Raw genomic sequence first — 12552 nt, forward strand, 5'->3', positions numbered from 1 at the left:
TATTTTGTAACACTTAAAGCCTTCCTATAGACATAAATGTTAAACATAGTAAAAAAAAAAAATGAAAGGCAACAATTATTATCACATAGAGATAGGCCTATAATAATCCTATTTGTGTCATGATTACAAGCAATCTAACCAGCAGAGTTCGCTGGTAAACTTTCTTTTAAACATGAACTTTGGTGCAGGGCTCCGAACCGGTTCAAGGAATGGAAATGAAAAATGGAAACGAATGACATTTTGCAGGTACAGAAACGAAAAACTAAAAACTTTATTCGTTCTGAACAGAAACTTTTACATTAATTCATTAATTCATTCATTCATTTTCTTGTCGGCTTAGTCCCTTTATTAATCTGGGGTCGCCACAGCGGAATGAACCGCCAACTCATCCAGCAAGTTTTTACGCAGCGGATGCCCTTCCAGCCGCAACCCATCTCTGGGAAACATCCACACACACATTCACACACACACACTACGGACAATTTAGCCAACCCAATTTAACTGTACTGCATGTCTTTGGACTGTGAGGGAAACCGGAGCACCCGGAGAAAATCCACGCGAATGCAGGGAGAACATGCAAACTCCACACAGAGACGCCAACTGAGCCGAGGCTCGAACCAGCGACCTTCTTACGGTGAGGTGACAGCACTACCTACTGCAACACTGCTTCGCCCAGAAACGTTTACAGTTAACCGGTTAATAACGTTTTTTTTTAATCGTTCTCTTTATTATATCAATTTGGGAAACAAAAAGCATTAATTTAAAGCATGTGTACAAATGCAACGGTAACGCGTACAACGTGAAATGACTGAAAAGCAGACGTCATAAGTGAGAGTCGTTTTTGATGCGACAAGCTTGTCTTAAAGGTTACTGAGAACCTGGGGTCTGTTCTTCGTAGCTCTCTTAAATGATCTAAGATGATTTGGCAGATCCTGGATCTTTTAATCTTGATAACTGATCTCTCGCTAATTTGGTTCTTCAAACAAGTTCGTGAATCGGATTAAAATGTCTAGATAAACTTATCAGAGATCGCTGCGTGTGTTGTGAAGGACTGATCTATCGATCCTCGTAATCATGATCAGCAATGCAACGATTGGCTGATGGCACAGCAGCGTAATGACATCATCTGATTAATATTCAATTATCCATGTGAGCAAAATTACATAAAATTCATTGGAAACGGTTTGTTAAATATGACAAGCAATAACTTTTATGCCCTTTTATGTTTCAAGAGCAGTTTATTTATATTTACAGTTAGTGCGGATTTTCCTTATTATAGTAGTATTATAGTAGCCGTTTTTTTAATCTGTGTAAAGAATAACTGGATGTTTACAAAAGCTTTTTGATATTGGTAAAGGTGTCTGCAACATTTATGAAGCATCAAATCACCGTTATATCTATCAAAAAATTGTTTATGACTGCATAAAAGTATTATCGCTTTTAAAAAGTCACATATTGTGCATGTTTATTATCATACACAAATTATACTAAATGATCTAAAAAGTCCATATCAATAAGTTTTCTCTTTGCACCACCAGGTGGCAGTCTTTGTACTTTCATTTCGGGGCTGCAGATTGCATAAGTTTTATTACAGTTTTTTACAATGGCTATGACAGTTTTTTCAATGCATTTAACAAGTTTGCTAAACTCTTAATGCAGCAACACACCTAAAACACAATTGGCAAAACAGTTTCATGCTCAAAATCACACATTGTAAACTAAACCTCTAAACTACTTTTCAAAATACAATAATAAACAAACACAATACACCGTGTCTAACAAAACACTGCAAACACGTTTCAAAATGAAATTATTGTTCAAAACACTAACACATGTTCTCTTCCAACAGAAACAGTCAGACAATCATAACAAATTGAAAATAAAAACACTATCTTCAGCTAAAATTACAGAAACTGCATTAGTTTGTGTCAGCTCTGACTGTATATTTGAAGCCTCTGTACATTTTTGTTTTGTTGGGTTTGGTAAATGCAGGCATTTTCTTTCTTTTACTGCAAAAATTTAATACAAAAATGAAGAAAAACAATGCTTTATAATATTTACAGTTTATGTTAAAAAAATACAGACACAGAATTGCTACAGAACAGACTTTATTTGCAAAACGACATCATTGCAAGACATACAAGAAGAAAAAGCACCGCGATTACAAAAAAAAAAAAAAAAAAAAACCTAAGTAATCTCTTATTCTGCCAGGTCTTCTGCATTTTGCCACATGTTCTCATCCACATTATACTTGATATCTTCTATGGCCCGGCACGGTAACTGTGGCACTTTGGCCTATTATGTTTCTCCCACGGCGACATCCTCAGCTCTGTCAACATAGATAATTCCATGTGGTGCTTGACTGGCCTCCAACTTCATGACTCTCTAAAAGTAATTAGACACAGAGTATGCAAATGCTGTACTGTACTATATATCTACTGTATGTACTAATGAACTCCTGGTTTATAGAGTAGTTTACTGCAAAACACACTGTGTAAAGTACATTATTGACTGTATTGCATAACCTTACCCGAACACATTGGTGACAGAGTTCTTTGATGCGCTCACTGTTCCTTTTCAAAACCTCAAGAGTCTTCTTTTAGAACATATGATCATGCTTTTGGGAAAAACTCAACACATGAGTGTGGTTTCTAGATGGGCATCAGCTGTGATATATATGTATGTATGTATATATGTATATATTTATAACAGCAATAAGCTGTTTCTCATTGGCAATGGAAAAAATACAGGGATTATATTTGTGTTTCAATTCACAATCCACTTTGATTTTAGCCCATATAAGTTGTGTGTAGAACATGGTGTTATCTGTTCTGACAAACTGTGTTAGAGAATTTGTAAATTTCACTGTAATATTACATTGTTTTGGTCGTGGTTGAGCTTGAGTGTAAACAAAGTTAAAACATTTTAAATTGTCGTTAACTGGATGCATCTTGTGTCAAAGCAACAAGAAATGTGTTAATTGTATAGCCAAAAAAGACGGATGTTGTGCTAACTGCATTAGGAGTTTAGAAAACTTGTTATATGTATTGAAAAAAGTGTCATAACCATTGTAAAAAACTGTAATATATAACTTTATTTATTTTATTAATAAGTATAACTTTATATAGTTTAAAAAAAATAGTATTTTCCCAAGTGTATATAACTACTACTGTAAGAAAATATCAAAATTCGGTACATACTTTCTGTATTATCTTTGCTTGAACTGAGCTGATCTAATCCTGTTTATATGAATTAAACCTGCTTCCGACCAGGTTTGAGCTAGCAGAACTGTTGCTATGACAACAACTATCAGATCAGTTTTGAAGAACGAAACGATCCTGGATCATGTCAAATCGTCAATAACCAAATCCAGCTAACTGGAGTGATCGAAAAACAGAACCCTGCTCTTTCATGTACAAAGTTATGTTTCGGTTTAAGCTATTGTTACTAAAACTTATACTAAATGAATTATTGATTGTGGATTGTTTTTAGATAGGTCTCCATAAAGAAAATGTTTTTGTTAAGATCTCTCTTATGACAAATCATCTGATAAAACGATCTGTAATACTGAAGGATGAGGGGCAGATCATAAACATGATAAAGTTTTGAATGATATGTTATGAAACCACTTAAGCATTTTCAATTCAGAGAATCACAGTATTTATTAGCTTAGTCCATTAACAAATCATGAATAAAATACATTATTTGCAAGGCTACTGAAGAATTAACCAAATATGCAATATGATCCGCATAATGATCACAGTGAAATGAGGTAAGAGCTTGTTTTTATATAAACTATAAATGTCTGGCCATGATGCATATTTGGCAGTCTATAAATTGATAATATAGCTATAAACACTTTAATATTTTAGAGAAACTAATAAGGTTTGCACATCCAAAGTTCGGTCTTATTAACCTGCTACCCATAATTACACGTCATGTAACCTACTTTTCGATTAATTGAACTGCGGATTTACGACAGCACCAGGCTGACATAAACGAGATCTGTGCATAGCAGGGTTTTATGTGTCCCCAATATGCAAAGTCAAGAAAGTGCATGACTCCATAGGGTAACGTAAACTGCACACACTTAATTATGTAATGTGTGAAATCGGGACGTGTCTTACAGCGCAAAGCATAACTTATTAAATGCCCATGCTTAATCTGTCATTGATAAGGTCTATCGATTTTAAAGGGTTACCAACAATAATCAATCGAGTAATAGTTAGCATCCCTAGTTTAATCAATTGTAAAAGTAGTGTCAATGTTATTAAAAATGCACACACAATCTATCAATTAATCTATCCAATACAGGGCTCTAGACTAACTTTTTGTCTTGGTGCACCTTTTTTTCGGTGAACAATGCATTGCAATGATTGTATACAATTTTTGCATTTACATGTAAAATTAAGTTTTATACTCGGCCTATGCCTAAATCCAAAAAGCACTAAATAATTCATGTATTTATAAATTACACTAATTAAACTTAATAACCAAAAGTTACTTTGTCTGTCTGGCAATATTTCGGCTTTCAATTGAATGAAAAAACTATTTAGATGTCTTTCTGGCAATATTTCGGCTTTCAATTGAATGAAAAAACTATTTAGATGAGCCTATAGTCGAAATTTGCAGAAACTGTATAAAGAAACTGTGCAGCCGTACATTGTATCTGAGGTTTCATCTCGCTCTCGCTGTCATCCAGACATCAAGTAGATGCCACATTAACGTCAAGTTGTGAATCTGAGGCCGGTACCAGCGGAAGCCCTTGGGAAATGTCAAGATACAGCACTAAAATTAACAAGTAATGTCTTTCAGCCAAAAAGTCTATCTGTAGCAGGGGCACCTGCAGGATTTTATTTCAAGGTTTTATACTGATATAAAATATACATTTTGATGGTAAAATAACCATTTAAACGATAGCTGTTATTTCTTTCAGTATTTAAACATTAAATAACGAATGCATCAAGTGAAATAAAAAAATGAATATTAAACAACCCATAGCAGAACATAAAGCACTATTATATTTAGCAAAATACTGCTCTTTTTATCTTTGTATTTCTATTTTTTTATTTTTGTTAGTTTTTAATAATTTATTGACGTCAAAATTAAGTTATAGACAAATTCCTGATTGACATTTTATAAAATATTTTGCGCAGCTACCCAGTATGTATTAAAGATCACCGAAAACAAAAAACAAACAAACACAAAAACTTGTTATATGGCACCATAAATGTTCTACTTATAGTATTATTATTATTTATTAATTTATTTATTTTGTAAAAACAATATCGACAATTAAGTCTCCATATATATTTTATTTATTCATTCACACCTTTGACTTGTTTATTGGTGCATAGGCTATAATTTAAATCATAAAACAGTACCTTGGACAGCTACAGTGCCACTAAAGCTTTCAAACTAGTCCAAACAATTAAAGAAAGAGTTGACTTTCTCCAGTAATGGCCAACTACAACACGCTGTAACCGTCCTTCAGGTGGTATAGCCAGTATTAAATTACAAAACAAGCTGTTTGTGCTTGATTAAAAAAAGATCGCTGGTAAACATTCTCAAATAAACTACAAATCTGCCATGTTATGGACTACAGCACCCAGTCATGTCACACACACACAACCAGTTCAAAATACAGACTCATTACACTTTCACAGCTGAAGCTGCTCATACACTGATTATTTAGACCATTTAAAACCCTTAGTTCCACTCACATGTGTTGAGTATTGTTTAGCTGTTGCTGCCTTTACGTAATCGATTCTCTTTGTTTACTGTGTTTTTAACCATGGACTGTTTATCGTGTTTTGACCCTTTGCTGCCTGCCCTGAACCTTTTTGCCTGTTTTTAGATTACGCTTCTGGATTGTCTACTATACTGTTTATGCTGGTATTTGACCCCTGCTTGATTGACCCTTCTTATAATAAAGCTGCATTCGGAACTACCCCTGTGTGCATAGTATCGATACACAACAATTTGCATGTAAGTGACACATTAAAAAAAAATTAAAAAAATATATATTTTAATGTCTCTGAGGTAATTAAGAGGCCCCACGTTGTATGTTGCCGTAGTTTGTGGACCCCTGATTTAGTGAAATAATGCTGTGCATTTGTGTGTGTGTGTGTGTATTTTAAACAATCATAATTATATTTAAAAGTACAATATAATTGTATGTGTAATCAGCATAAACCAGGCATAATTTGAATGATTATGGACACTTTATAGTTTTTAAAGAGCCCCTATTATGCATTGTAAAAAATCAATGTGGTGATACTTAATGACTAAATGACATGTTGTATAACTACAGCACTACTTACCAATTTGTTCAATGCTTGCCCATAGTTTCTAGAAGCATAAATTCAGCTTGAGAGCTAAGAGGATAGCTTGAGAGAGCTATTAATAAAAAACAGTGTCTGAATTTGCAAATCTATGGGAACCCTTGGGTAATTTAAGTTTTTATGTAGATCTAGGTTATTTTTGTGGCAAAAAATAAACAAACAACAAGCTAATATCTAGGTTGTTACTTGTCACGCCTCTCTTATAAAATATCATCTCTTACAAGCTGAGGACGTTAGTTCCTCAGACACCTCAGACAGAAATGTGGATAACTTTGCTTATTAATATTCACTTAATTTTAAAATGTATCTCTGCAGCTGTAGTCCTCAGAGCAGGTGCCTGTCAGCTCCAGGGGCGTTTCAGGTTAAACGGAATGTACCAGGATGGAGATGTTATACTCGGAGGCCTTTTTGAGGCACATTTTTTCACTTTGTTCCCTGAGCTGACTTTCAGAACAGAGCCAGCTCCACCATACTGTGAAATGTGAGTAAGATTGGATGCATATTTATGAAAGATGAGAGAATGGGTGATGATGATAATACTAATGGTTATAGTTGTACCTCAGCTTGACAAAGAAACCACTATATACTTTATTGTGTCTACACCTGAAGAGTTTTATAATTGATAAGTGTAATTTGACATATAAGCTGTGTATTAATGCCTGTTTATATATATACATATATATATATATATATATATATATATATATATATATATATATATATATATATATATATATATATATATATATATATATATATATATATGTCAACTTTTCTTCTGTAGATTTAATATGGAAAGTTTCCAGTATGCTCAAACCATGGCTTTTGCAATAAATGAGATTAACAGGAATCCCAGTCTTCTGCCTAATATCAGTCTTGGTTACCATCTTTATGACAACTGTGTGATGCTTGGAATGGCATTGCGAGCTGCCATGTCCCTGGTTAGTGGGATAGAGGAGTCCTTCTTAAACCTAAACTGCACTGGCCCTCCTCCAATAATTGGAGTTGTGGGGGATCCAAGTTCAACTCCTTCCATTGCAATTTCCAGTGTTTTGGGACTATTTCGAGTACCTATAGTAAGATGAGATGAAAAAAGCATAAGAAAATCAATATACAGATTTGATCAATTAATTTATTAATAATTAATAATAATCCATTGATTAATTAGTTGTTTTATTTTTTTTTTATTCATTTCATTTTGTAAGAGCACCTTTGGATCATAACACTATTTCTGCTATGTGCTTCCTCCTTTGATCACTAATCAGGTTAGTCACTATGCTACATGTTCCTGTTTGAGTGACAGAAAAAAGTACCCCTCTTTCTTCAGAACAATCCCCAGTGATGCCTTCCAGGTGCGGGCTATGATTCAACTCATTAGTCATTTTGGATGGACCTGGATTGGTCTCCTCTACAGTGATGATGACTATGGTACCTATGCTGCTCAGTCCTTTCATCAAGAAATGCAGTTATTTGGATTTTGTATTGCTTTTTCTGAACCACTGCGGTATGATAGCAACCCCAGAGATATTCAACGTTTAATGGAAGTGATTCAAGCTTCAACATCTACAGTGGTGGTTGTTTTTTCTCCATCAACTTTAGTGATACCTTTGATGAATGAAGTGGTGTTGCAGAATATGACAGGCAGGCAGTGGATTGCAAGTGAATCTTGGGCCACTTCACCTGTCTTTTACACTCCACGTTTCCTGCCCTTCCTTGGGGGCACACTTGGCATAGCCATCAGACGTGGAGAGATTGAGGGGCTCCGTGAATTTCTTTTACAGCTTCGTCCAAAAAACGATCCAAGAAATAATATGCTTAAGATTTTCTGGGAGAACATGTTTGGATGTAGTTTTGAAACTGGGCCACATGTAAAAAATGTGTGTACAGGACAGGAAGATCTGAGCACCACAAACACACCTTACACTGATGTTTCAGAATTGAGAGCAGCAAATAATGTTTATAAGGCAGTTTATGCCCTGGCACATGCACTTCATGACCTAATGAAGTGTGAGGAGGGAAAAGGACCATTCAGTAAAAACAGCTGTGCTGAAATAAGTAATCTAAAACCGTGGCAGGTGAGACAAACAGATAGATAGCAAATTTTCTATATCCATATTAAAATCAAAACATGTCTTCATTTAAATAAACATAAAAACAAAAAACACTGATTATAATAATATAACTTTTGTCCTGTCTATAAACTGCACAGCTTGTTCACTATCTACAGAAAGTGAACTTCTCCACACGCTTTGGGGATCATGTGTCATTTAATAAGAATGGAGATGCTCTGGCCATCTATGATGTGATGAACTGGCAGCCAGGCTCAGACAGATCAATAAGAATCCACACAGTAGGTGTAGTGAGTGAAGAGCTAGAAAAAGGATTGATGCTGACACTGGATGAGGATGCAATATACTGGAACTTTGAGACAAAAAAAGTAACTTTGCATTATATTGTCAATCTTTTTTCAAAAGTCAAAACTAGATTACAAATCACATTAATTGAATAAAAAATTAAGCAACTTTTGCCCAAATTTTTCAAAAAGAAAAAAAAAAAGAATTTAAACATGGACAACATGTAGAAAATTACTTATAAAAGGAAAATGGCACATATGAACTTTGGCATCTACAGTTGCAAGTGGGCTTAAATTAGTTATTTCAGGTGACATAACCAAAAAGATCTCAAATAAATGACATATCAAATGATGTCTTTGACAGCCACCACAGTCTGTTTGCAGTGAAAGCTGTCCGCGAGGAAGCAGACGAGCCACAAGAAAGGGCCATCCTGTCTGCTGTTTTGACTGCCTGCCATGTAGAGATGGGGAAATTTCTAACACAACAGGTGAGTAAATTGTTGTTGACAATGTAAAAGTTTTGTTCTGTTAAATTTTAATTTTATTTCTCATTTATACAAAACAGATGCTACTAAGTGCACAGTCTGTCCAGATGATTTCTGGTCTAATCTATATAAGGATCAGTGTATTCCCAAAGAAGTAGAGTTTCTGTCCTATAACGATCCTCTGGGCATATCTTTGACCACTGCTTCACTGCTTGGCACCTGTTTCTGTGCTTTTGTGATGGTCATCTTTGTGCATCACCATAACACTCCCATAGTACGAGCCAACAATTCAGAGCTCAGCTTCCTGCTACTTTTCTCTCTCAAACTGTGTTTCCTGTGTGTGCTTCTCTTCATTGGTCGACCACAGTTGTGGACATGTCAGTTAAGACATGCTGTGTTTGGCATAAGCTTTGTCCTGTGCATCTCCAGCATTCTGGTCAAGACTATGGTGGTAATAGCTGTGTTTAAGTCCTCTCGGCCTGAGGGCAAAATGGCAATGAAATGGTTTGGAGCAGCTCAACAAAGATGCACAATTCTGGCCCTAACAGCCATCCAGGTTGTTATATGTGTAGTCTGGCTATCAACTGCCTCTCCAACTCCCCATAAAAACAATCTGTACATCCGCTCTATAATAGTATATGAATGTACTATTGGCTCAGTGACTGGATTTTCAATGCTTTTGGGATACATTGGACTGTTGGCAGCAGTAAGCTTCCTAATAGCCTTCCTGGCAAGAAATCTTCCAGATAATTTTAATGAAGCAAAGTTTATCACTTTTAGCATGTTGATCTTCTGTGCTGTATGGATTACATTTGTTCCAGCATATGTGAGCTCTCCAGGAAAATATTCAGTGGCTGTAGAAATATTTGCTATTTTAGCTTCTAGTTTTGGACTGTTGGTGTCAATATTTGCCCCAAAGTGTTACATTATCCTTTTACATCCAGAAAGAAACAATAAAAAAGCCATCATGGGAAGAGAGACACATTAGGGATAGTAAACATTAATCTTTTTGTACAGTTGTGAAAACTTGTTTAATACTATGTCATTGTTTCTGTTATATTAGAACATATATGCAACACATGAGATGACAGGAATTTTGTAGCAACTTCATTCATCTTTTTTTTTTCGACTTAGTCCTTTTATTAATCTGGGGTCACCACAGCGGAATGAACCGCCAACTTATATAGCATATGTTTTACGCAGCGAATGCCCTTCCAGCTTTAACCCATCTCTAGGAGTTTGTAGCAACTTCTATCTGCTTACTAGAAAATTACATTAATGTATGTACATGCAGGCCATAAAGGTAAAGCTGCTTTGAAGTGTATATTGTGCTTATTTTTTTAATAAACAAAACTTATGTAATGTAATTTATGTTTAATTCATAATATAATTAAATTTTGATGACTGGATTATGTGGCGTAATGGTGGCACATTGGGTAGCACAATCACCTCACAGCAAGAAAGCAGCTGGTTTAAGCCCTGGCTGGGTCAGTTTTTGAGTGAAGTTTTATAATTTACATTCCTGCGCATAAATGGAAAAGATTAGGCCTTTGCCAGGTAGCAGAAAACTGATAGTTATCAGGCGGCATGATTTATGAGAATAAAAGGCGCGAGTTGAGCGTTTTGATGAACTAAACGCACATTTTGCTTGAATCGCTCAAGTTCGAAAATCTAAACTAGTGGACATTTGCACTAACCAGCCAAGAGCTTTCTCTTGTAGGGGCGTGCTTATGACATAGCATCTGTTGTTGGTGTCCCAGGGGGAAATTCACCTGCCGACACCTGACCACTGTTGATCAAACTGGGTTCCGGTCAGTTAGAAGCACTGCTGAAAGCCTTAATCATCCAGGCTACATTTCTGGAGGAGTTCATGAACTCACAGAGCTGGGTGCACTTCTGAAAGGATTTAAAGAGCCCATATTATGGGTTTTTGAAAATGCCCTTCCATGTAGTTTGTAACACAGCTCTAAGTGAAGTGAAGTATCCAGCTAAGGCTTAAATCTGTAAGAGTACAGTGTTTAAAACTGGTGATTCATCTATAAAAGAGTTGACTCATAGTGCTTCAAACGAGTCGCCTTGATACCGAGTCATTAGGTGTTTTGCCATGACGTACTAACGAAACCAAGTTATTCACGTGCACGCGCAAACCCGGGAGATTTCAAACCTGCGGCCCCGCCCTCTGACACAGATACCCCCACACACACACACAAACATGCCGGTCGATTGAAGTCACACTGCAGATGGATATTATTGAGTCTCTACCCAAAGATGAAACCTCAGCATTATAGCCAAGCAGTTGGAAACTACTGGAAACTTCTGGAAACTACATGCTACAAAGAATACTTCATCAGAGTTTGTTAAAGGAAGGATCAGTAAAGAGTAACTTACTCTGTCATCCGGAGGTGTGTGTTTGTGTTTGTGTGTGTGTGTGTGTGCGCGCTGTTGTCCGGAGCAGGGTTAAGTGTTTGTTTGTTTGCAATATGTGTGTGTGTGTCTGTGAAAATAGCAGACTGACACAAGCTAGAAGATCTCCTCAACTGTTTTTGGAGTTTTTGCTCAATAAAATAGATAGACGTCTGTATTTTCAAGTCCATAGTCTGTATTTACATTGACCCACTGGCAGCTAGAATCCACGCCTACACTATCGAGCGTGTATGAAATGTGATTACTTTTATATTGCTGATTAGCTGTTGGGCATTTCACTCTCTCACTGAAGGCATTCGACCAATCGCAACAGACTGTCATTGGTCCAATCAGTGCAGATTAGCTTCGCGCTAAGTAGGGGTTTGGGAACAAATGAATCACTGGACGATTCATACAGGAGTCGCTGGGATAATTAGGTAAAAATAAATGCAGATTATAAGACCATGAAAGTGTTTTTTGACCTTGCATGCATATTAAAATGTTGTTGGAGACCCTTACAACCAAGATATGACCCTATTTCATGTATAATATGGGCTCTTTAATGGACTCTGTTACACTGTACACTGCTCCAAATGAGTCTGTGCTTTTTTTTCAGCCTTCATAAAGCACATAAACACAGCTACTCTGTCAATAAAATCCATGTTAGTTGTTTAGCAACAAAGCTACAATCATCGGGCAGACAGAAGCTCTGCCTATGATGCAAATCTGCGTCTATGGCTCAGGGAATTAAATGCACGAATTAAGTGGATTTGACACGCGAATGAAGCGAGTAAACTCAAAATGTTCACGCGTCTATTTACGAGGGAATAGTGCGATTTATCAGTGTGTTCCGTGTCTTGTGTGAACAAAGCATAAGAGATGCGGAATTAGATCAAGGTGAGATTTATATGTTCTCTTTTAGTACCAATCAACAGCAAATAATCTTGTAACATGCTCAGATAATCAT

At 36.0% G+C, this 12552-nt stretch overlaps 1 protein-coding gene across 1 annotated transcript; it reads left to right on the forward strand.

The window, feature by feature from the left end:
* The first annotated feature begins 172 nt into the window (after positions 1-172).
* On the forward strand, positions 173-10170 carry olfcq6 (olfactory receptor C family, q6). The gene is made up of 8 exons (XM_068214849.1): positions 173-246; positions 2212-2276; positions 6660-6825; positions 7129-7420; positions 7610-8419; positions 8554-8781; positions 9062-9185; positions 9263-10170. Exons 1-8 carry the CDS (start codon positions 173-175, stop codon positions 10168-10170), a joined length of 2667 nt encoding a protein of 888 aa, XP_068070950.1.
* Positions 10171-12552: the final 2382 nt, after the last annotated feature.

Source organism: Danio rerio, chromosome 18, assembly GCF_049306965.1.
Source record: "Danio rerio strain Tuebingen ecotype United States chromosome 18, GRCz12tu, whole genome shotgun sequence".
NCBI lineage: Eukaryota > Metazoa > Chordata > Actinopteri > Cypriniformes > Danionidae > Danio > Danio rerio.